This window comes from Hemiscyllium ocellatum, chromosome 19 (assembly GCF_020745735.1).
Source record: "Hemiscyllium ocellatum isolate sHemOce1 chromosome 19, sHemOce1.pat.X.cur, whole genome shotgun sequence".
NCBI lineage: Eukaryota > Metazoa > Chordata > Chondrichthyes > Orectolobiformes > Hemiscylliidae > Hemiscyllium > Hemiscyllium ocellatum.
Genome location: NC_083419.1, coordinates 31988714 through 32015321, shown reverse-complemented (window position 1 = coordinate 32015321; position 26608 = coordinate 31988714). Strand labels below are relative to the sequence as shown.

Genomic DNA, 26608 nt, shown 5'->3' with positions numbered 1-26608 from the left:
GTTTGACAGTATGAAATAGAGGGTGGACATTTGATTTTCAAACTGGAGGCCTTTGATCAATGGTGTTCCACAGGGATCAGTACTGAGTCCACTTTTGTTTGTCATTTAGATATACGATTTGAGATATATGATAAGAATATAGGAGAAGTGGTTAGTAAGTTTGCAGATGACACCAAAATTAGTGGTATAGTGGGTAGTGAGGACTGTTTTCTAAGAGTACAAAGACATCTTGATCAATGGACTGAGGAGTTTATTTTGGATAAATTAATATTTGGATTAATAAAAATAATCTGGTCACCATGGTTATAGGAAGGATGTTATTAAGGACGGGGTTCAGAGAAGATTTACCAGATTTTTGCCAGGAATGGAGAGTTTGACTTATAAGGGAAGGCTGGATAGGCTGGAGATTTTCTCACTGCGGTGAAGGAGTGGCCTTACAGAGATTAATGAAACAATGAGGAGCATAGATAAGGTGAATAGCAAAGTTTTTTTCCCCCTAGCGTGGGAGTGTTCAAAACTAGTGGGTGTGTTTTTAAGGTGAAAGGAGGAAGTTTTAAAAAGGACTTGAGGGGCAACATTTTGTACAGACTGATTCATGTGTGGAATGAACTGCCAGAGGAAGTGGTGGATGCAGATGCAATTTACAATATTTAAGAGACATCTGGATAGGTATATGAGTTGGAAAGGTTTGGACAGATATGGGTCAAGTGCAGGCAAGTGGACTAGTTTAGTTTGGGAACATGGTTGGCACATACTAGAGTCATAGAGTCACAGAGATTTACAGCACGAAAGCAGACCCTTCAGTCCAACCCGTCCATGTCGACCAGATATCCCAACCCAAGCTAGTGCCACCTGCCAGTACCCGGCCCATATCCCTCCAAACCCTTCCTATTCATATACCCATCCAGATGCCTCTTAAATGTTGCAATTATACTAACCCCCACCACTTCCTCTGGCAACTCATTCCATACACGTATCACCCTCTGCATGAAAAAATTGCCCTTAAGGTCTCTTTTGTATCTTTCCCCTCTCACCCTAAATTTATGCTGTCTAGTTCTGGACTCCCCCACCCCAGGGGAAAGAGTCTGTCTAATTATCCTATCCATGCCCCTCATGATTTTGTAAACCTCTATAAGGTCACCCCTCAGCCTCCGAAACTCCAGGGAAAACAGCCCCAGCCTGTTCAACCTCTCCCAATAGCTCAAATCCTCCAACCCTGGCAATATCCTTGTAAATCTCTTTTGAACCCTTTCAAGTTTCACAACATCTTTCCGATAGGACGGAGACCAGAATTGCACGCAAAAGTTAGAAGAAAAGTCTGTTTCCTTGTAATATGACTCTAGTGCAATCAAATTCTTTCTATAGTGGGGCAACCAAAACTGTACTTCAGCTGTGGTCTAACATTATACACAGCTCCATGATAATCTCCTTGCTCTTGTATTCAATGCCTTGACTAATAAAAGTAAGCAACACATATACCTTCCAAACCACCTTATCTACCTGTCCTGCTGCCTTCAAGGATCTATGGACGAACACACCAATGTCCCTCATTCCTTATTAGTCCTCCCAAAATGCATCATCTCACACTTTTCAGGATTAACTCCTATTTGCCAAGTGCAACCGATCTGACCAGCTTTTTTATGTCGTCCTGTAGCCTAAGGCTCTGCTCTTTCACTATTTACCACACCACCAATTTTTTTTTGTCATCTGCAAAATTACTGGCCATACCACCACATTCATGTCTAGATTATTAAAGTATACGAGAAACAGCAAGCAACACAGCACTGAACACTGATATGCCTCTAGATGTAGGCTTCCATTCACAAAAACATTCTTCAACTATCATTGTCTGCTTCCTGCCACTAAGTCAATTTTGGATCTAATTTTCCAAATTGCCTTGGATCCCAAAGAGTCTTAGCTTCTTAATCAGTCTGTTATGCAAGACCTAGTCAAAAATTTTTCTGAAGTCCATGTGCGTTATATCGACTGCACTACCCTCATCTACACACCTAGTCAACTCCTCAAAAAATTCAGATTTGTTAGACTTGAACGCTCTCTTACAAATCCATGCTGATTATCTTTGATTAAGTTTTACTGTCCAGAGGGGCTATCAATTCTGTCCCTCAGAATTTTTTCTGATAGTTTCCTTACCACCGATGATCAGGCGGCATCCAAGGGGCAGGAGAACAATGTTTCCAGCATTGGCCCTTCATCAAGAAAGCCATTTCCTGATAGAAGGCTTGTGCTTGAAACATTGATTCTCCTGCTTCTCGGATGCTGCTTGATCTACTGTGCTTTTCCAACATACAGTCTCGACTTTGATCTCCAGCGTCTGCAGAGTACACCTTCTTCTTACCACTGGTCTGTTATTCTTGGTTGTTCCCTACCATCCTTATTGTGACAATTCTGTCCCTTTAGTAAGGTTATTTTGTGCTTGGCTTTTTAAAAAGGGATCATAAAGGCAGAGGTGCTGATGTGTCTGGAAGTGGCTACTTTAAACAATGGCAGCGGAGTGGCCGGTTCTCCCAGGTTTTTTCTAGTTTTTTTTTAAACAGGCAGTCAGGCACTGCTGGTAGCAAAGAAGCTATTACTGTGAAAAAGGTTCCATGCTTCAACAAATGTTTCTTGCCTGACTCTTCTCTCTGCAATCTCTTTTGCCTGTAAGAACCTGAGTTTGAATTGACCATTTGCCAAGGGATGTCTTTTTGTGATGTTGCAGGCACTGGAACAGCTCCTTCACTAAGTTACAATTTTGAGTTGGTTAGGTTTCCAAACAGTTAAGTTATTCTGTTTTCTTTTGTTCACATTTCAACCGTAGTGTATAAATAAATTCAGTCTCGCTTAGAGCTAAGTGGTTTGACCAGCTATACCACACCTGGAATATCCACTTTATATCTGACTTCAAAATAGAGAAAGTTAGGGTCTGGGCTACCTTCTTAAAGTGTTTTGAGGTGATCGGTCCTGATCCATAACATTATTGAATAATGATATCACATTAGCTGTCCTCGAGTCCACTGGCACCCCTCCTGTGGTGACTGAGGATTTGAAACTCAATGTCAGCACACACCTATAATTTCCTCGTCTGCCTCCTGTGAAATATCCTCCCTCACTTCCTGTGAAATATCCTCCCTCACTTCCTGTGAAATATCCTCCCTTACCTCCTGTGAAATATCCTCCCTCACTTCCTGTGAAATATTTTTCCTTTACCTCATGTGAAATATCCTCCCCATCTCCTGTGAAATATCCTCCCTTACCTCCTATGAAATGTACTCCCTTACCTCCTGTGAAATATCCTCCCTCACCTCCTGTAAAATATCCTCCTTTACACCCCACAGCAGCCTGAGATACATCTCATCTGGCCATGACATTTACTCTCTTTCAAGCCTGTTAAAAATTCTTCTCTCTCACTGCCAATTTATCACAGACCTCTCCCTAATTTCGACACCTGCACTGTCCTTCTCTACAGTGAATATAGATGCAACATGCTCACTTAAAATCTTTGTTTTGTCTTCTGGTCCCACACACAAAATGCCACCTTGGTCCTTAATGGGTCCTACTCTTTCCCTTGTTATTATTTTCCCCTAATGTACTTATTCATTACCTGTGAAATTTCTTTAATATTATCCCTAGCCCTTTCTTGTGTCCCTTCTTCATTCTCCTAATTTCTTATTTTTAGGAATCCCCTACACTTTCTGTACACCTCCAGGGTCTCCACTGTCTTAAGTCTTTGGCATCTACCAAAAGCTTCCTTTTTTGCCTCACCCAATCCTGTACATCCCATGACATCCAGAGGTCTCTGCATTTGATGATCTCACCCTTCACCTTTACAGGTACGTGTTGGTCCTACATGCCCACTTTCACCCTTTAAAATGTCTTGCACTGACCTGTTGTAGATTTTCCTGCAAATAGCTGCTATCAATACACTATGGCCTGATCCTGTCTTCTCTTATTCAAGTCCGTCTCTCCCCAATTCAGAACCTTAATTTCAGGTGTATTATTTATTGTCTTAAATCTTACTGAGTATTCCGTCAAATGAAGTATGCATTTTACTTATAATTCCACTTAAAAACTAACAAAAACTGAGAACATTTATTCTTTGACATGTCAACGTGTTTACATTAAATTAATTTTGCACAAAAAATTAAAGACTGAATTAATTATACTTGAGATTGGGGTTAGAATGTGTCAAAAAAATTATACAATATAGGTAAAGCAGTTACAATTTTAAAATTATATATATATAATATTTATTTATTTTTGGGCCTCCAAATTTTCATTTATAAAGTAACTTATACAACCTAAAAGAGCTTATAAATGGAAAGCTAAATGTTTTATATTTTTCTTCCAAAACAGATGTGTAGATACGTGGATGACTTGGAGGTGATTTACTGTAAAACCCCTGCTCTGGATCCATTTAAACTGACACAACCTATTCAAGGCAAAGCCGCCTTCATCTTTGATAATGTCACTGTAGGATCCTTTGATTTTGGCTATACAGAAGATCCTTTGTTTCAGACATTTAAAGTCCCTAAGGAAATCAGAAAGGGTGGCAGTAATACTCTTGAGATTAAAGTAAGTAACTGGCGTCTGAGTAGATTTACTGTCAGTTATGATTCTAGCCTAATTAGATGATTTTATGTAATGGTTATACTGCATTCAGTTGACTTTCAAACAACTTGTCCCAAAAATGTGGTCAATAGATTTTACTGCAGCAGATACTTTTTTAAGTATATGTAACTACAGTTGTTCCAGTCAGTGATAATATCAAAACTAATAGACTATGTGGTACCAGAAAACATTGAATCAGGTGTGACAATGCCATCAGTTTCAAAAAGGAGTCATTTTGGATTCCAAACAATAACTCTGTTTCTCTTTTCACAGATGCTGCAAGATCTGCTGAGTTTCACTAGTACATTGCATTTATTTGAGAATGCAAGACAGGATTTGCTTTGATTTTAGTGATTAGCTTATTGTTTTTGTTCATTGCACACCTTATCCACCCTAGAGATGGGTGGCACAGTGGCTCAGTGGTTAGCACTGCAGCCTCACAGCGCCAGGGATCTGTGTTCAATTCAGGCGACTGTCTGTGTGGAGTTTGCACATTCTCCCTGTTTCTGCGTGGGTTTCCTCCCACAGTCCAAAGATGTGCAAGGCTGCAACTGTGTAGTGCCTTTTAACATATTAAAAGAATCACAAAAAACAAACAATTTTTCTTGTTTTCAGTTACTTAATGTTCTATCAGTGGCAGGGATGATAGATGTACACCTGCACCCACCACTCTTAGAATCATTGATTAGGAAGGGAACAAACAGCTTTAGCGTGATTCTTCCACAAATATCAGTTTTTCTCACTGTAATGAAATAATTGAAGTGTGCTCGGTCTGCGCAAATATAATGGATCTTTTTTGTCAAAAGGGTGGGACAGTTACATGCTTGGACACCTTAGGATTCTTCTACTCAGAGCAGATGACATTATAAATGTTTTGTTTTGTTTGAAGTTTCAAGGAGCACAGATTAGGCCTGAAGCTGTTGATGGTAAAATCCTAACAATTGGGAATGAAAGCTGTGAACATATCCACCTGAAACCAAATACCTTAATTTGTATCATTCCTCCGAAACTTTTGTCCTCAAGGAGAGAACTGAATGTTGAGGTAAGATAGTTCATGTTCAAATTTATTTGACCATATGATCATATCATGAATGCAATCTTTGGAAATGTTGTAGAATTTAGAATTTTGAGCTTTATGTTTGATATTGTGAACAAGAACTGGTAAAAGAGGTTGCCAACTGACAAGACCAATAAGATTAAATATAAGGTATGAGTTGATATTCTCATCAGAATTATAAGGGTGCCATGAAAGATGTTTTAGCCTGTTAATGTAACTTTCAAAGTGCTTCTTTTTCCAAATCTTTATATCAAATCTGGAGATTATATTCACTCACTTATGCTGTCTGCATTTCATCTGGATGTAAGCTTGCTGAAGTCATATTCACCAGAACACATATTGAGGAGCAAATCAGTGCACTCCTGTTTCTGATCCAATCTCACAATTGTGATTTGGCATTAAATCTCCCAATAGCTTTTCGAAATCCTCTGAATTTCTGCAAACCTCCAAACCTCGCTCGGCCTAAATGCAGACTCTACCCTGGGAATCACAGGCCTCTTGTAATCCTGCCATCCTTTTCCTCTTTCCCTCGATTCCCTCATGCAGAAACATTAATTACATGGCTGGATCTCTGCTCCTGTGCATGATGGGTGTGCAAAGTCTCTGCCTCAAATAGCAGACATAATTCAAATGTTAATGTAGTTCAGAACTTTAACCTATTGTGTATTTGCCCTCTCCCCACTATTGTATGTTTAATCAAGAACTGCTCTTCTGACAGCACTAAATGTCACATTACCCTTGTAGCAGCATATTCAATACAGGGCAGAGTGGGGGGGTAGGGATGGAAAACAAATATTCCACCTCTTCCATTTCTGGGTTCAAGTCATCTGCATAGATCTGACCTTCCTCACAACAGACCTGTGGCTTGAGCATCAATGTTTGGCCTATGGACTTTGTATGAAAGAAGGTGCTTACTTTTTCTAAGGCCTTTGTGAGTTTTCTATCTGTCCCTCTGAATTTCACCAGTGAACCGAATAACTGCCAACTGTGGGCAAGGTTTCATTTTGTTTCTATTAACTAGAGCATTAACTCTCAAAATACACCAAGTACTCAGTGACTGTTGTGAGACAGGAGTAGATGTTGGATTATCATGGGGCTATAATCGATAGTATTGTGCACTCATGTATCACTATGAAAAAGGTTGCTTGCAAGTACTGATTGTGCAAATTGCATCCATAAAGAATTATCAACTGGTAAATTATTCAGGGACTGCTTTTACTGCATGAGTGACAGTGACTAAGAACACAAGGGAAGAATATAAAGGAGGAAATAAATCTGAGGTAGATGTTGTTTAAAAAATTACTTCTGTTTAATACGATGTGAAATTAAGCATTTCAGGCAATTTGGTATTAATACAATGTATTATGTATTTTTAACAAAATTCTGGTACATAGTTTCTTGATTAATATACTCCTTGTCTTTCAGTGGAAAAAAGCTAATTCATCAATTCATCTGGGAAAAGTAATCATCCTTGAAAATAACAACCTTATTACACTTACTGGTGTCATTGTGATAATATTGCTGCTGCTTTTGCTGCTTGGAGCATTTATTTGGAGATACAGAAAAAAACAGATGAAAGGTATAACACATTTGATAAACTATGTATGAAAATATTGCATCTAAGATTTTTTTTTCAAAATGCAACATTTTCTAATGCTACTTTTTAAAATAGCACATATTTTGCTATCTTTGCTGCTGACTTCAAAGATAGCTACACAAAAAGTGATCTAGCAATCTTTATTGGTCTTTAAATATCACTGACTGGCCTTAGACAGGTGAAGAGTGGACACCATATTAGGTTAAACTAAGTAGTACTTATTAACTACTAAATTATATACAGAAGTACATCAATAGCAGGACGTCAATAGAACTTGTTCCATCAGCACCTATTGCAATTTGGTATTGTATCGACTGTTGTCACTGATGCCGCATTTGAGCAATTACCATGTAGCTGTCAATTCAATACACTACATCTCTTCCCAAGTTCTGTGTAACCATAGAATGTTAAAATTATATTCCAATGGGGGTGAAAAGTGCAGTGGAATGAGCAAATAACTTCACCTATTTATCACTTATTTCAACAAAAATCTGATTATGCTCAAAAGAGAGGCAAGAAAGACTACTGCATCATTGATGCTGTCATCAAAAAGTGAGAAGGATCAAGGACCTCTTCCAACAAATCATCAATGTCAGCGGCATCTTCGTTCTCTGCCATCTTTGTCTGGAAGAGCAAATTACGATCAAGAATATTGCCTTCTGGCTGGTCATTTTTATCCTTTCCTGGTTTTTTCTAACCTCTCCTCAAAGAGAAATTAAATATCCACATAATCCTTCTGTGGTCCTCGGGATATAGTTTCGTCAGTGAAGGCTGATGCACGGTGCAATGTGTCAAATTTAACTGCTTCTGCAGCTGCTGAATAAATATGTTTCAAAGCCATGTGCACGTAGCTCTGCTTAATGAAGAAGTTATGGATTAGGAATGATGTAAAAATTATTGGTGATCTTCCTCTCATTTTATCAAAATATAGCTGCATGTGCCCTCTCGCTTTCATTAGAATCCATCCTGTGCCATGGAATTAAATAGCAGATGGTTGAAGAAGTTCAGACTTCATGGTTTGAAATGAGAAAGAATTGATGCACTTATCCCTATATCCAATTTATAAGAAGGTTTCTTGCTATTAACTCTGAAATTACCTTTTAGGACGATAACTACCCTAAAAAGAATGCATCCCATTCTTCAGTATCACTACTACTTGGACAGGTACAGACTAAAATTATTTTTGTTCAAGAATTTTGTCCCACAAATGGAAGTTTTCCACCATTACTTTACAACCTACCTTAAAATGGCCTCTATAATGCTATACATTGCCCTCAGCAGTCATGAATGTAAAGGTTCTATGCTGATGAGGCATTTTCCTGCCACAACGTGGGTGTCGAGTAATGATAGTGCCTTTTGCCTTCCTACTTTGCTTTGCTGTGCTTGCTTTGCACAGCTACTGGCATGACTTTGAAACATATTTGTTCAGCAGCTGCAGAAGCAATTGAAATTGCTCATTGCACCATGCATCAGCCTTCACTGACGAAACTATATCCCTAGGGCCACAGGAGGATCATATGGATATTTGCCATTTTAATATTTAGCGGGTGCCCAATAAAACTCATCAGTAAAGGAATCACAATTTGCAGAGCCCATGCTAAAGTTTCTCTGTTCTATGAATGCTTCCCTTTGAGCACTAATGCATGAGTAAAACATTTTAGTGACCTCTTCATGTTTAGCTGGTTATATGAACATACAAATTAGGAGCAAAAGTCAGAGATTTGAACCTGCTCTGTCATTCAATAAGATCATAGCTTATCTGATTACTCTACATTCCTGTCAACCCACACTTACATTGCGCACCCTTGCTTATCAAGAACCTATCTATCTCTACTTTAAAAGTATTCAATGACTCTGCCTCCATTGCTTTTTAAGGACAAAACTCCAAAAACAAACTGCCTGAAAAATAGTTTCTCCTCATCTCTGTCATAAATAGACTTTGTCATTTTCAAAAGTGATCCATAACTGCAGATTCTCTCATTACAGTAAACATTATTTCCCTCTCAAGAGCCTTCAGGATCTTATTTATTTCAAACAAGTTGCATCTTATTCTTCTAAACTCCAGCAGATGCACATTTAGTCTGTCCAATCTTTCCTCATAAGACAACACAGCAATTCCAGACATTAGTCTAGTAAATATCCTCTGAACATTTCAAATACATTTACAAACCTTCTTTGGATGGGTTCTCTCATTCAACTCCCTATCGTTATAAAGTATTTTGGCGAACAATTTTAAACAAGAACATCTTGACATGAGCTTCACCAGTCTTCTGAGTAAGTTCAATAGTGATTGAATTAGTGACACCAGCCTGTCCAATATGTAGCCTGGTCAAAGCCCCCCCCCACAAAGTTCTGGTATTTATATGGTTCTGGGTGGTTCCATTCTCTGCAGTTCTTGTCACCTGTCATCAGACTCCAGTGTCCTTGAGCTACTCTGAATACTGCTGATGGTATTTTTCTCAATTGATTCCTGGCAACAGAGGCTTTGCAATTTCCTGTTGTCGGCATCAATATCATCAAGTAATGTAAGTAGCCAATCATATTGAAGAATTCTCATAGACAATAAATCAGAAAAGAAAGTGCGCTTTCTATTATTCACATTTTATGGAAATTTTACAGAGATAAAAATAAAGATTAGAAGCTGAAATATCACAAATGTTAAGAAAATAATCTTTATTACATTATAACAGATGTGAACTTCTAATCATCATAGGATCTTTTTTTGTAGTTTTGTCAGGTAGCTTAATGCATCGTTACAGTGACATGGACACAAGCCATCAACATGGTCTAACATTTTCAAGAGGTTTTAACAATTATATCATGGTGTAGAATGAGATATTCAAATCAATTTGATGATTTCTAGAAGATTGACATCTGTGAGGTGGTAACAGCTCAATCTATTAAGGAACAGGACATCACTGGCAGCAACTCCTGCATTTCTGTTAATAAAATAAAGAAATGTGGATGCTGTAGATCTGAAACACAGAAAAACAGAAAACACTGGATAAACTCAACAGATCTGGCAGCATCTATGAAGAGAAAACAGAGTTAAGATTTTGAGCCCAGAGACTCTTCTTCAGAACTGTACACTCTACTTTCTCTCTACAGATGCTGCCAGACATGCAGAGTTCTCCAACAATTTCTGTTTTTGTGGGTTTCCTATATTTCTTTGTTTAACTGTGAGTGTGCAGATAGCAGAAATTATAGTGAATTCTGTAGTTATAATGATAGTGATCGATGGTAATTTTTCTGTCAATACAACTACAAAATCTAGACCATTGTACTTCTGAATGAATTTTGGTGTTAATCCAAGTTCCAAGTTTCTTGTAGGCTGTAAACTTGCCTTGCTTCTTTAAAAGATGCAAACCCGGATGTTGTAAGATATGATGGAAGAATGCATACTCTGCACCTAGATAGGCTTGTGAGTACAAGAGTACGCAACAGTATAACAACAGAAATGATCTCACATGACTCCTCTGACTATCGAACAACTCTTCATGAAGGTACGGACGGCTTCATCATTAGTTAGTCTAGTTCCCTTCAATGCTGAAAACATGTATTTGTGAAAGTTTTGTTCTTTTCTTCTTGAAGTCACAAAATATTGCTGGGGTGGTGATTCTCCATTATTAGTGAACAATACTACATCCAAATGGTCACTGTACACATGCGAACTTGAATATTGACTTTGCAGCCACATCATCCCCTTCCTCTTGGAACGTCCACATAACAGCTGTAACAGTCATTTGATATGAAACAGCAATGGGAACTGGTCAATATTCCTTGCATGAAGAACTAAGTTGCGCTGACATCACCATCCACCTGAGATGAAAAACTTCAGGGCAGACCTGGAATCTTTCTGATCTGTTTTTTCAGCTCCACATTATAATTTTTCCGTCATTCCTTATTCCACTTTCTTCAAGCGAGCAGTTAAATTTGGATGTGATACACTGTTGTTTTGGTTTTGCCAAAATCATTTTGCTCATTTAGACCAATTCCTGGAAACATTTCAGTTCAGAGAGATCTGCTTTGCCAAAATAAAATGTTATCCAACTGATCAGTAGGCAGAATTGTTTTAAGTGTTTTCATTCATGGGTTGAGGATCTTGCTGGTTATGCCAGCATTTATTGCCCATTGCTAATTGGGCAGAGGTCAGTAAAGAATCCATCACATTACTGTGGATTTAGAGTTACATGTGGGCCAGACCAGGTAAGGATGGCAGTTTCCTTCCCTAAAGGACATGAGTGAACCAGACAGGTTTTTCCTGACGATTGACTCAGACATGAGTAGACCATGAATTTGATTTTTATTAAATTCAAATTCCCCCATCTGGTGTGATGGGATTTGAACCCAGGACCCCAGAGCATTACTGTGGTCTCCAGATTAACAGTCCAATAATAATACCATTAATCTATCACCTTCCTCAATCAATTGTTCATTGTTGAGTGATGTTGAAGTATTGAGGCATCTCTAAGTGCCACAGCATGTTTTCACAGTTTTTATTTTATTGACTTTGGTCAAATGGAGAAACTGGAGTTGTTTGTTTAGGTTAGAGAAAGCTGAAAGGAGGTTTGATAGCAGTAAATAAAGATGAATTGAAAGGTCAATAGCCAAAGCGCTCAGATTTATAGTCAACATTAAGGTAAATATTTGAAGGAGGAAAAGTTGCAGGATATGGGGAAAGAGACAATGAGTGAAACTAACTGGGTTGCTCACTGAAAGTGACGTTGCAAACTCAATGGACTGAGTTGCTTCTGTCTGTGTTCTACTATTCTGTGATTTTTTTTAGTTTCTCATTTTCTAGACTTTGTATTCAAAGGAACAATTAAAATATTATAAGTCAAAACTAAGCACTGGAAATTATTTTCACTAAATATCATGTGGTTAGGAACTTATATACAACATTAATATACCTTCAGTGCTACCTCATTCCTGGAATTTGTTCAGATGGCCACTGTCATTTATGGGTAAGGGTAGCTGGGCTTAACATCTGTGCTGCCCATAGTTACAGGGAGGATGGGCAGACAAACTGTTCTCTGAACCTGGGAGAAAGAACATCAGTGTGTGTCATCAGATATCTTGATATTTCTTTTAATTTTGAAGTTATTCCTAAATGTAAAAGACTCTTCTCAGTTGAAAATAAATTTATTTCTTTTATATTAATAGATCAGTTTCAGAATTTGGCACAAACAGCATCACACCGACAAGCCCAGTTTTCTCATTCAGATCTTACTTGCATAGTATCAAGTGGAGACTCGGATTCAACCATACCACTTCTTCAGAACAACATGAACATCAATTTCTGCAGCTTGGACTCCGAGCTATTGAAAGAAGTGCAGCACATGATTATTAGCACTGATCAGCTCACAACACACACCACACAGGTGATTGGAAGAGGCAAGTTTCAAAACGTTTTCTGCCTTAAAACTGAGAGCACTGTGGAAGCAGCTCATAGTGGAATTATTTAATGTATCATTCAACTTATGATGAGACTACTGTTTCTTTGTATGCATAAGGTACTACTGCTTCACTTCTGCATTGAGCTTATGCCATGTTCACAGAGGTCTTTTACTTTAGCATTGTCCTGAAATTATGTCTCGTATTTTTGTTGTGTGACTAAATACAATACCAAGTTTTGCATTCACCTATAGATCTTTCAGCAGGGTATAAACATGTACAATCATTGACCTTGTCTTGTTAATGTTTATTTACACTTGAAAATACCTGATGCAGAATTGCATAGAATATTGAGACTGGAGTATAAGAAAGCCTTAACCATTGATGGAAATGTGGCGTTGCAGGCATACCAATGTAGAAAAACACAGATCTTCACTTAAATCCCAAAGCAGTTATTTCAATGGTTTGGGCTAGTACCTACCCTGCTGTTCCATGAAATCAGAGTTAAACTCAATTGTGTTAAAACAGCTTCAGTAATACAGAAACCAAGACCCCTTTCTTTGTGGATAAATTTTATTAATTCCTCAGCCTAACAGCTCCTTCCACACTTCATTTCTTATGTGATTCCCTTTATATATTTTCTATCCATCCTGTTCAGAGATGTTATTACACACCTCTGGAGTGGTTAAGGCTTGAATCTGGGCCTCCTTGTTCAGAGTTGGGGCATTACTGCTGAAGTACAAGAGCCTGCTGATACCCTTTTATAGCTATCAAGTAAAAGAATTAATCAGTTAACCCCAATTATCTGCCTAACTACTAGCTACATCATCAAGTCATGCTAAATGTGGAAGTTTTCTGCACAACGTCTTCGCAACATCAGAGATGATCAATTCTTTTTGGGGATTCACAAAATCAGCAGCGCAGTATGCCAGAGCACACAGACTAACATGGATACAATCAATTAGGCCAGTAGTCTCAATTGGCTGGATAGCTAATATGCATCAAATTGCTGACAGAAACATAGGATTCAATCCCCATGTTGACCAGGATGGATGAAGGACTTGCCTCCTTGCCTTAGCTGTGATGGAGGTCCTGATGCTATGGGTCAGATGACTTTGGTCAGAAAACAGAAGTAAAATGCCCAATCACTGGGCACAAGAAGAATGGTAGCAAAAAAACATTCCCAGCATTCAGTTGGCTAGTTACATCTAACTGTTAGTCACATTCTGATTACCTGTACTCTAAATGAATTTCTACAATGGTCACATGTACTTTCTGCTTACTTCTGCTTTTGCTTTTCTTTTTTCAATGTCTCAAAATCTAATAGGTCATTTTGGCTGTGTATTCCATGGAACTCTTCAGTCCCAAGATGGAAATAGTATACATTGTGCAGTGAAGTCTCTAAATAGTAAGTACATAAAATGTTAAATGTATTATATTATAGCTTTGTTGTTGCTCCTAGTGCATGATTGTAAGTGCATCTTGAATCAGATATTAAAAAATTGCATAAGCTATACAAAGTGAAAGTGCACATGGACACTGAATGAAGTGTTAATTATCCTTTATCTGCTTGCACAGGAATCACTTGCTTAGAACAAGTAGCTCAGTTCCTGAAGGAAGGCTTAATAATGAAAGATTTCAAACACATTAATGTTCTTTCTCTACTTGGAATCTGTCTTCCAAACCAAGGATCTCCACTGGTAGTGCTGCCATATATGAAACATGGTGACCTCCGGAACTTCATCAGAAATGAAAGTCATGTATGTAAAATGAAAGCTATGTACCATTATAGGGAGAATTTGAACAAAATATCATGTTTATCACTTTATCATGATTTGTCTTGAACATAGCATGTCCATTATCATAGAAACAAATTCTATGTCATAGGGGAGGCAGTCATGTAGTGGTAATATCACTAGACTAGTAATCCTGACGTATAGGTTCAAATCCTACCGTGGCAGCTGGTGGGAATTTGAATTACTTCAATAATTCTGGAATTGAAAAATTGTCTCAGTAATGGTGGCCATGAAACTATCATTGGTTAAAAATCCACTTAGTTCACCAAAACCCTTCAGGAAAGGTACTGTTGTCTCTTTATTTGGTCTGGCCAACATGACTCCAGACCCACAGCCATGTGGTTGACTCTTAAAAGCCCTCTGAAGTGACTGTGCAAGCCACTCGGTAATTAAGAATGAGCAACAAATGTTGGGATTTGCAGCAATTCCCACATAAAGAATTTTTTAAAACCGTCAGCTGTTTCTCGTGCACACACATTTGCAGACATGGAAAAGCTGGTGTCAGTAATTCCTTGCGTGACCACAAGGTGTGCTGTTGGAGTCCCTTTAGGCTCCTTTAGAAATTACTGCTTTAATTAGAATATCCCTTTTAGGCTATATTATGATGATTAAAGCTCCCCAACAGTTCTGACTGGTTGATATCCACTCCCAATCAACTTTTGAAAGTTCTTGCCTAATACCATCAAAATTGGCCTTCCTCCAATGTAGAACTTTAAATTTTATATCCAGTCTCTCCTTTTCCATCACTACTTTAAAACTAATAGAATTATGATCACTGGCCCCAAAGTGCTTCCCCACTGAAACCTCCATCACCTGTCCTATCTTATTTCCCAAAAGTAGATCAAGTTTTGCACCTTCTCTAGTGGTGCATCCACATACTGAACCAGAAAATTTTCTTGTACACGCTTGACAAAGTCATCTCCAAACAAGCTCTTGACACTATGGTAATCCCAATGTATGTTTGGAAAGTTACAATCTTTTATTAGTACCACCCTATCATTCTTACAGATAACTGAGATCTCATTACAAAATTACTTCGCAATTTCCAACTGACAACTGAGAGATCTAAAATACAATCCCAGTAAGGTGATTATCCCTTTCTTTATTCTCAGTTTTACCCAAATAACTTCCCTGGACATACTCACAGGAATACCCTCCCTAGCTATAACCATAATGTTATCCCTAATCAAAAATGTCAGTCACCCTCATGTCTCGCCAGTCCTGTCTCTTCCTGAGCCACATCTCTGTAATCACTATGATATCCTAGTCCCATGTTCCCAATCCTGCCTGAGTTCATCTGTCTTATTTGTTAGGCCTCTTGCATTGAAATAAATGCAGTTTAATTTTGTCAGTTCTAACTCATTCTCTGCTTTGTTCCTGCCTATCCTGACTGCCTGACTTGCTCCTTTTCCCAGCTGCACCAGTCTCAGACTGATCTATTTTCTCACTGTCTCCCTGGGTCCCACTCCTTCCCCTCCCCTTACTAGTTTGATTGCTTCATCACAACCAGCAAAATCCAAGCCATCATAAAGATTTCCCAAAGTGTTTTATTGCCATCAGATCCTCTTTGATATTTCATAACTCTCTAATTATGTAGACATCTATGGCAGTAAAATTGCATACAACGATTTCCCACAAGTATTTCATCTGTCCTTGATGGCAGTGTTGTAAAGGAGGAGCAGAAATCTGAATGATGTTTTTTTTTTAGAATTGCATTAAAATCTCATCACAGGCAATATACATATGGGGTTCAAATGTTCAATTTAGATCTGTCGTAAACTCATAAGTGAAGTTGGCCTTAAACATTCTCACTCAGAGGTCAGAATACCACCAACTGCTGCCACGCAAACCTCTTGAAAAACTTAAGAAAATTCACCATTGAAGGGCATTTTATTATCAGGCACTTCAGGCTATAACAAATCACTTCAGGAAGAATGTGTTTAAAAGCCACTGATAATTATATGTTTATCACAGAATCCAACTGTAAAAGATCTTATTAGTTTCGGACTTCATGTTGCAAAAGGGATGGAATACCTTGCAAGTAAAAAGTTTGTTCACCGAGATCTTGCAGCAAGAAACTGCATGTGAGTATGAAAGTAGCATGTCTTTACAAGTATAGAATGCATTTTGCTTCACTAATCAATTAACATACTGAAATTCATAACTACTTTAAAACAAATACAATGTTTGTCATACTTATTCAGAGAGGCAGTTAATGAAGGAAAGTACTGGAGCCAATCATATTTATTTGCAAGAGTTAAACATTTTAAAACCTCCTGACTCTACCCCACAGTTTCTACAAATATCTCTTCATATGTGCTCAAGATTTTTGTTGAATTCAAATTGCCACAGTAAGATTTGAACCCATGTACCCAGAACGTTAGCCTTTTTTTGCAGTATTAGCCCAGTGACATTACACGCATAATTTTTCTCCAGCACCATTGTTAATGGAAGATCTTTCAAACATTTATTTCCTTACTGACTGGAACTTCTCCCTTAAACGATTGAACCATATTTTGTTTTTAGCCAGCTTTGAAATCCTTCTCAAAACTTTCACAATGTTCGTCATGTCACATAATTCTTCCCTCATTACTCAGTGCAACCCCCCCCCCCATAAAGGGCCTCAGCAATTTTGACATATACAACATCCTGTCTAGCTGTTGCTAAAGTAACAGTTGATTGCTAGAAACTTTCATGGTCTTCAGTAAATGATCTACCGGTTTAAATACACTAATTAGGACTAATGGGTTTGATTCTCCGTCATAATCTATGCACAAACAATGAAGTCTTGGGAAAATGGTTATTGATTCTATCGCTTTAGCGCAGTTTCCTCATGGGGTAACATGAAATGTTCACTTGCAGCTCTGTTATTCCCACAAATAAGGATCTCCAAACTTGTTCCCAGTTAACATCCATAATTCATGCTTTTCCTGTATTAAGTATTCTTTTCACTGGTGACATATTTCATTTAGCTATTCAGAACAGAATTCAGATTCTGGTCTTACATTTTAATCCTTTGCCTATTGGGAGTAAGTGCTGTGCTTTTGCGATGGGGAAAGTGTATTATATTTTGCAGCCCATCTCCCATTTTTGTGTTGTACATCATCTTTAGTTAGTAGGCAAGCAACTCACTGGTTAGCTTGTCCCAGTGCAATTCTATGATTGTTTGCTACATTGTATATGAGGGTGGCATGCATTGCTTAAGTGCATACATGCTCTTCCTCCATCTGGTCTTCACTCTAAATCAGGAGTTCACTCTTCATTGGAACAAATCTACTTCCCCAACAACAACATATGAACTGGAAATTCTGCAAATGTCATCATTGTTCTTTGGAATGTTTAAATAAAAAGGTCGATAACTAAAAGTAAAAAACATTAAAGTATTGATCCTTCATACTAACGTCACTAAAATAAAACTTTCTAATCACATTGTATAAAATTTTTAAAACCTTAAACTTTTGTATTGTAGGTTGGATGAAAACTATACTGTGAAAGTTGCTGATTTTGGGCTCGCGAGAGATATTTATGAGAAAGAGTATTACAGCATTAATAACAAAAGTGGTGCCAAACTGCCAGTGAAGTGGATGGCCCTGGAAAGTCTACAGACACAAAAATTCACAACAAAATCTGATGTGGTAATGTATTGCTTCAGTTATTATGTAAGCAATAATTTAAAGCAGGTTGTATTGTAAAACCGATTATTTTTAAATGTGCAAGTTGTGGCTGAATAGAATAAATTAATGAAATTAGCTTTTTCTTTAGTTGACCATTTTATAAGTTCACTGCATTGATTCCTCCACCACATGATTAATGGACCCATTGTATAAGAAACACACAACCTACAACAGCTATGTCAATAAGCATACAGAGTAAAATACGGCAGAAATGAAAGGCTTGTAAGAAACCAAGTACTCAGTACTCAGAAATCCAAGCAGAGTATAGAAAGAAATTAAAAAAGGAGAAGAAATGAAAGAATATTGATAAGTAAAATTGCAGAGAATCCTGTGACAATACTATAGTTTTAAGAGGTATGTTTTGTCCTTTTTTAATGGAAAAACGTTGAGACAGTGATGATGAGTAGTCTGCTCCAAAGAATAAAATGAACATCCTTTGAGGCCATGATTATTTTTGAAATGAAGTTGGAACAATAGAAGCAGCCTGAATTGGTGGCATCAAGCTCCTACAGATCCTGGATTTTGTTTTAGTTTTAGCCTTCAGTAGAAATTGCTGGGTCTTGAAGCTGGATGTAGAAGCTCTTATTCTTCTCTCTGTTACAGCTAAAAGCTGGGGTTCTCTTCCTGCTGCTAGAATTGCAAGTGAGACGATCTATTTTACTGAAATTGCCTTTGCCAAGGATATGTTTGTCAGATATTATTGGAACAGTTAATTAGTAGTACTTTTCATACATAATATATATATAATTTTGTTAAGCATTGCAATAGAGTTAGAGTTAAGGCAAATCTTTTGTTTTTTATTTTGTCTGCATTTTAATTATAGTGTTTGAATAAAGTATTTTGTTTCAAATCTGGTAGTTTGACCAATTGAATTGCATCCAGAATACAATGCTTTACACTTACTTCTGAAAGAAGAAAATGTTAGGGTCTAGATTATCGTCTTAATGTACTTTGAGGGGCATTTATCTGATCCCGAACAATCCAAAGGTATGAAGAGTAAGAAGATTACTGAGGAGTGAATACAACCCATAAAATACCAAAAGGAAACCTAGGTGTAAAGATGGAATTTGTGGGTATGGCTCTTAATGAATAATTTATATGTGTCTACAGGAAAGAAAAGGATGACACAGACATTGTAGTTATGGAGGAGAACTATGAAATAGTATTGGACGTGAAAAACATTGGGAGAGAGAACTATTAAGGCAATGTGTATTTTGAAAGTGTATAAATCACCTAGAAAAGCATAGGAGAATGGAATGAAGGCACTGCTTATTGTTTTCCAATCCTCATTGGATACAGTATGATATTGGATGACTGCAGGACTGCTAACATTGTACCTTTTTAAAAATACATTGTGAGAGTCTGAATAATTAGCCAGTCAGTTTATCCCAGTAGTGGTAAATTATTGGGGAATCAATTCCACAAAAGCACTAAACTGTCACTTAGATGTAGTAACCAAGGACAGTCAGCATGGATTTGTTAAGGTCAACGAGGCAATACTGAGGACTGCAGATGCTGGAAACCAGAGTCTAGATTAGAGTGGTGCTGGAAAAGCACAGCAGATCAGGCAGCATCCAAGGAGCAGGAAAATGATGTTTCGGGCAAAAGCGTTCATTAAGAATGGAGGCAGGGAGCCTCCAGGGTGGAGAGATGGATTTGTTAAGATTGTGTCTGGAGTACTTTCTGCAGTTTGGTTATCATACTACTGGGAGAACACAACTGTTCTGGAGAGGATCTAGAGTAGATTCACCAGGATGTTGTGTTTCAGCTTTGAGGAGAGACTACACGGGCCAGGGTTGTTTACCTTGGAGCAGAGAAGGTTGAGGTTTACAAAATTGACGCATGGATCAGGTCAATAAGAATAACCTTTTTCCCTTAGTAGAGGAGTTAATTACTAGGGGGCATAGATTTTAAGAACAATTTATTTCACCCAGAAAATGGTAACTATGTGGAGCTTACTGCCTGAAGGAGTAGTGGAGATGGGAGCCATCACATTTAATAAGTATTTTGATGAGTACATGAAGCCCCATAGTTAGCGTCTAAGTGCTTAAAAAAAGGGAATTACACTAAATGCTTGATGACTGGCATGGATATGGTAGGCTGAATGAGCCTCTTTCCTTGCTGTAATATTCCGACCTTATGATTTAACTTTATAGAATTTTATGAGGAAGTAAAAAGGAGATTTGATGAGGAGAGCATTGATTTGATTTATTGTAGTCATGTGTATCTCAGTACAGTGAAAAGCTTTGTTTGTGAGCAGTATAGGCATATCATAGCAACCAAGAACATGTAGAGCATAGGGTGCTAAGACAGAGTGAGGTACACAGATTACACTGCACAGGAGATGCACAAAGCAAGATTAACATTAACAAGATAGACATTATTGTTCAGTAAGATATGGACTAACATGGCTTTTAACAAGGTCCCACATGGCAGACTGTGGTTTTTAAAAGGTCTGTGCAGTCCAGAAGAATGTAACTAGCTGGATACAAAATTAACTCAGTGGCAAAAAAGAGTTGAAATTGTTGATGGGTGTTATTTGGCTGGAAGACTGTTTGCAGTTATGTTCCACTAAGTTCAGGACTAGGTCCTCTTTTTCTTTTGTGGTGTATGCTAATAATTTGGACTTAATTATACCGGTATAATCAAGATGTTTGCAGATAAAACTTTAGCAATGAGATTGATAGTGAGGAGTTAAAGTCAAGTTAACTGACCTTGCTCCAAGGTAGCATTTGACAGAGTGTAGCACTAAGAAGCAAAGCTTGGAGTCATGTGGAATCGGGAATGATTTTACTTGTTGCCGTGATATCTTGAAAGTGGTGAGGGGGTATCATTGAACAGAAACTGAACTGCACCAGACAAATAAATACTATAGTTAGAACATCTGGTCAGTAGCTGACCATGAAATCATTGTATATTGTTGTAAATCTTTGTCAACGTCACCAATATCTTATAGGAAAGGAAATCTGCCACCCTTACCTGGTTTGATGTACATGTGATTTCAGACACATAGTAATGTTGTTGACTCTTATCCAACTCTGACATGGTGCAGCAAGTTTCTCAATTCACGCAAGTTATGGATGGGCAAGAAAACTGGTCTTGCAAATGACATCCTATCAAGGAGTAGAGGAAAAAAAGAACTCTGTCTGTATCAGCTCTGTGGATGTAGTTGCACCACATTAGTTCAAAAGGCCTGGTTACCACCACCACCACCACCTCCAGGACAATTACAAATAGGCAATAAATGCTATCCTTGATTGCAAAATTCACCAACCATTAATTTCTTTTTTAAAAAAGCTGTAGACTACAGATAGCATTCAATGGACTGACCAGTGAGTGGCAAATAGAATTCAGCCTAGAGGAGTGTGAGGTGATTGCAAAGGATTACATAGCCAATGAGGATGCTGAGAGGTACAGAGGAAGTGAGGGACATTGGAATGCATCCCCACAGATCCTTGAATTTTGTGGGACAGCTTCTTAAAATGGTGAATGCAGAGAAATACTTTACTTCATTATCCGAGAAGCAGAATGTAAAATCAAGGAAGCAATATTAAATATAAATACATAAATACAGTCAGGCCACAACTTGAGTACTGTGTGCAGTTCTGGTCACTTAGTTGCAAAAAGGACGTATATGGGAGATTTACAAGGATCTTGTCAATATTCATTGACAAGGTGGTTAACAGGTTGGACTACCTTGTTGTCCATCCCTACTTGCTCAAAGCGCAATTAAAAGATCTGTTGCTGTGTGTTTGAATCCATGTAAACCAGACCAAATAAGGTGTTCCGTTTCCTTCCCTAATGGAGTTTAATTCACCAAATGAGTGTTTTCCCAATGATCAACAACGTTTTCATGGTCATCATTAAACTCCTAAATCCAGATTTTAAAAAAAATTATTGGATTCACTTTCACCACCTTCTCACCATGATGGAATTCAAACCCAGCTCTTGGTAATACTACCTGGGTCTTGGGATTAAACTTTCAGTGATGATGCCTCTGAGCCATCACCTCCCCGTGTTGCCAGGAGTGGCAAATTGTAGCCAAGAGGAAAGATCTGATCAGTTGGAGTTGAATAGAGGAGACTAAGGGAAGATTTGATTGAGACGTGCCAGATTGTGAGGGGCTTGGGTAGAGTTAATAAGAAGGACTTGTTTCCTTTAGCTGAGTCAGTGATTAGGATTTAAAGTGATTCTTTGAAGAATTGGAGGGGAGATGAAGAAATATTTTTAAACCCAAAGAATGATAGAGATCTAGAGTCTGGTGGTAGGAGTAGAACAACTCAATTGATTTAAGAGGTACTTGGAATTTTGGAACCTCCAGGAAAGGGATTAGTTGGATAGTACATTTTTTGATCAGCACAAACACAATAGTAAAGTGGCTTCCTGTGTTGTAATTTTTTCTACCTTTTTCGAAATATAAGACTACAAGACAGAGGAGCAGAAATTACGCCATTCAGCCCATCAAGTCCGCTCTGCCATTCAATTATAGCTGATAAGTTTCTCAACCCCATTCTCCCGCTTTCTGCTAGTAACCCTTGATACTCAAGAATCTATCTAGCTCAGTCTTAAATATACTCAGTGACCTGGCCTCTACAGCCTTCTGTGGCAATGAATTCCATAGGTTCACCACTCTCTGGCTGAAGAGAAATGATGTGTAGAGAAATTGGGAGAGGGTAGGGGAGTGGCTATACATAAATTGCTCCTTTGAACGGCCAGCACAGACATGATGAGTCAAACAGCTGCCTTTTGTGTAGTAACAGTTTTCACATTCTATAACCAAAATGATGTGATTTTGACTTCAAAGGCATCTAATACCAAAAGTGTTGAATACAGGCATGATAACGATATACTTTACTGTTACCCTTCAAATTTAATAAGAGAAAGCTTGTTACCACCTTGTTTGTATTCAATGGTCCAAAGCAAAGTGGCTGTACCCCACTAAAGCTGGCTTTATGGGGGTCTACCTTTTGGGCAAATATGAATTCTGTCAGTCAGGAAGTGCTTCTTGGAGGTTGGTGTCAAGGTGATCTCTTGTATGTCACATTGTAATATGCATTCTCTTCAGTTTCAGGAAGTAGTTATCACAGCTAGGCTACTGAGTAAGGATATCAAAATACTGACCTGTCATACTTGTGTTTGCTGATCTGTTAGCTTCTGGCCGTGCAACACTTTAAAAATTCCCATTCTTGTTTTCCAATTTCTCCATGGCTTATCCTATCCCTGTCTCTTTATTGTGAGAGAGTACAGGAGTAAAGAAATTTTGCTGTATTTTCATACAGCCTTGGTGAGACCATATCCAGAGCATGTTGTAGTTTTGGTCTCCATACCTAAGGAAGGACATTTTTTTCACCAAGGGCATGCAACAATGGTTTCCCAGACTGAAGAGGAGATGCTGGGTCTGAATCCTTAAAATTCAGAGGAATGAAAGGTGATCTCACTAAAGCGATCCACATTTGTACAGAGCTCAGTAGGGCAAATACAAAAAAGATATTTCCCTTGGTGTGGGGGTTCAGAACTAGAGAAACAAGTCTCAGATTAAGAAGTAGACTATTTCGAAGGAGCTTCTTCATTCAGAAGGTGGTGACTATTTGGAATTCAATATCCCAAGGGACTATACAGCCTCAATCATTGAAAATGTGCAAGGTGGACATCAATAGATTTCTAAATGTTAAAAAAGCAATGAATATGGAAATAATGTAATAGAATGGATTGACCATGATCTAGCTGAATAATAAACAAGCTTGAGAGGTCAAATGGCCTATTCCTGTACCAGTATCCTATGTTCCTAACCTCCTTCCTACAACTTCCAAGATGTGTGTACTGCCCCAGTTGTGATCCCTTTTGTATCCCTAGTTTGTTTGTTCATCGCTAGTGATCATAGGTCTGTCTAACTCTAGAATTCTCTGCCTAAAATCTCTCCACTTCCCTTCCTTTCTGTCTCCGTATCCCTTATTTGACACAATGCCAAACTTTGCTTGCAAGAGCACTCATGAAGCACCACGGGATGCTTTACTATGTTAAATAGAGGTTATTGTGATATATGGAATTGCAACCAAATATACATACATGCAAATTTATATACATACAACCAAATCTGCCGCAATATCCCTAACTATGCCACACTATCACAGTTAGAACTCTTGGAGGACAGCAACATGAAATCTATTTTGTTTAATATTCTGAATAAAATCAATTTTTGTTTCTGCCAGTGGTCTTTTGGTGTACTGTTGTGGGAGCTAATGACACGAGGGGCACCGCCTTATCCTGATGTTGATACTTTTGATGTTACTGTTTATCTGCTCCAAGGGAGGAGGTTGCTGCAGCCTGAATACTGTCCTGATTCATTGTAAGTAAATTATTAATTATGGTTTAAGACATTTCAAAGTCTACATTTCAGAAGCAACTGGATGTGAATTTTTATCTATTAATGATTCACACGATAGTAAATTAATTCAATATTCTCCCACTGCAGGTATGAAGTAATGTTGAAATGTTGGCACCCTAGACTTGAAACACGACCAACGTTCTCTGAAGTAGTTTCAAAAATATCATCAATTCTTTCCAACTTTACTGGGGATCACTACATACAGTTAAATACAACCTACGTGAACATAAACTGTGGAGTACCCTATCCACCTGTTTATTCACCAGAGGATAGTTTGGATAGTGATGCTCATGTGTGATTGAAGGCAATTTTTTCAAAGGATATTTTATCAGCAGGCGATGCAGAATATCTGTCCTGGCAGCTACAGGGAACAAGCCCTAAATAAAATATGCTGTTTGTGTCAACAGTATCACATGAGTGAATTTTAAACTACTTCAAAGAGAAATCAAAAATGATGAATCACACTTGAAGACTATAGCTGTTTATCATCACTGGGAAACCCATTTGTAGTCGCTGTTGTAAAATGTTATGATGTTGACTGTAAGTAAAATGACCGATTTAAAATCAGAATTATTTCTGTCTTGTAAAATTAATAAAATGTCTATTTTTTTATTCAGAATAGTTTATTTTTAATTAAGTAGGAACTGTCAACAGCAATATTAAAATTTGACCATTTTATTATTATTGCACATCAAAAAGCTTTTATGATCAAGCATGTTTGTCTTATCTTCCCATACTCTCTACAACATAACTATGCTTATGGATAACATTTTTTTTTAGCTTTTACAAATATTGCCATGTCTTGAATAGTATCTAGTAATAGTGAGATGTAGAAATGATTGCAGTAGTGAATGTAACTATACAAGAAAAGAATGATGTAGTTATTAAATTATTAAAATCAAGATTGTAGAATAGCACATATTCAATGGCCACTTTTAACTTTCATCATCCAATGATAAAAGTTAAAACTAGCCTTAAAGGTTTGCATTAAAATGGGGGCTTTATTACTGCAAGTGTACATACAACTGAGAAAATTTGCGGTACATTTCATTCTTAAGAGTATGTCTTTATTTTTATGTAAATAAAGGTTGTCCAAACTTGTGGTCAGTTTTATGTTTGTTTTGAATATAAGTATTGACATAAATATTTAGCAAATCTACAGAGTACTTACATTTCATTAACATTTTTGGAGACTAAATGCATCAGTTAAGTACAGTAAAACGTGGTTCTGTTCAAAAAGAAAGCTAATAGCAAGTATATATGCCCTTTGTGTAATTTTAAACATTTTAGTGAACATCAATTTGTACTGATATAGCTATTGTGTTGGGATGTAAAGAAAAGAAAAAGACTCTGAGTGCAACCACACAGTTGGATTTTGATCAGAGGTGGTCTGTGAAGGAGAAAAAAATGGAGGAGGGGTAGACGCCAATGTAGCTCAGTGAGAGCAGAGATGACTGATGAGTTGGACTGGATATGGTGTTGATGTCTTCTTTGTTCCACAAATCTGGCCAACAAAAGTTTTCTGTATAACAGCAGTAACTTTATTATTGGACAGCCAGCGAGAGATTGAGAGCATCTGTAAAGTAGCCAAGTGCCTACTTGTAGCGACTCTTCCTCACGAATCTCTGCCTTACACTCAGAGACAGTATATTTTACAGGAATTGAACAAAGGCTTATCAGCTACATGCATGATTGCCATCACATAATTTAAAGTAGGTAATTATGAATTTGCGAAACCCAATGAATGTCGATGTCCTGTAACAATGTGTGAATGGACTAGAAACCGATTATCATATCTTCCATGATTATATATAGTTGTGTAGATTATGTGTAGATGGAAAGAAATTAACGTAGAAAGGTTTTGCCTGCTACAAATGGGGAACTCACATACCTATGCTAATATGGAGGTGAGGTAACTGGGGGGATTCATATACCTATATTAATGTGGAGGGGAAGTGAATGAGGATTCACATACCTATACTAATATGGAGAGTAAGACAATGGGAGAGGAAGGCAGCTAACTGGGTTGGGGCCAGAGCTATTAGTTCTGTTGGAAAGGACAAAGGTCTTGGCTAGGCTTACTTGCGTGGAATGGGG

The 26608-nt window shown here is 37.8% G+C and overlaps 1 protein-coding gene across 1 annotated transcript in view; it reads left to right on the top strand.

The window, feature by feature from the left end:
- The window catches only part of met (MET proto-oncogene, receptor tyrosine kinase), a 125748-nt gene extending 100213 nt beyond the window's left edge, over positions 1 to 25535 (top strand). Inside the window, exons 11-21 of the mRNA XM_060839800.1 lie at positions 4354 to 4572; positions 5498 to 5650; positions 7091 to 7244; positions 10622 to 10765; positions 12426 to 12656; positions 13984 to 14064; positions 14235 to 14416; positions 16427 to 16536; positions 17922 to 18087; positions 24336 to 24472; positions 24599 to 25535. Coding sequence (XP_060695783.1) covers positions 4354 to 4572; positions 5498 to 5650; positions 7091 to 7244; positions 10622 to 10765; positions 12426 to 12656; positions 13984 to 14064; positions 14235 to 14416; positions 16427 to 16536; positions 17922 to 18087; positions 24336 to 24472; positions 24599 to 24809 — 1788 coding nt within the window. The 3' untranslated portion in view covers positions 24810 to 25535. The remainder of the gene's footprint in view (positions 1 to 4353; positions 4573 to 5497; positions 5651 to 7090; positions 7245 to 10621; positions 10766 to 12425; positions 12657 to 13983; positions 14065 to 14234; positions 14417 to 16426; positions 16537 to 17921; positions 18088 to 24335; positions 24473 to 24598) is intronic.
- Positions 25536 to 26608: the final 1073 nt, after the last annotated feature.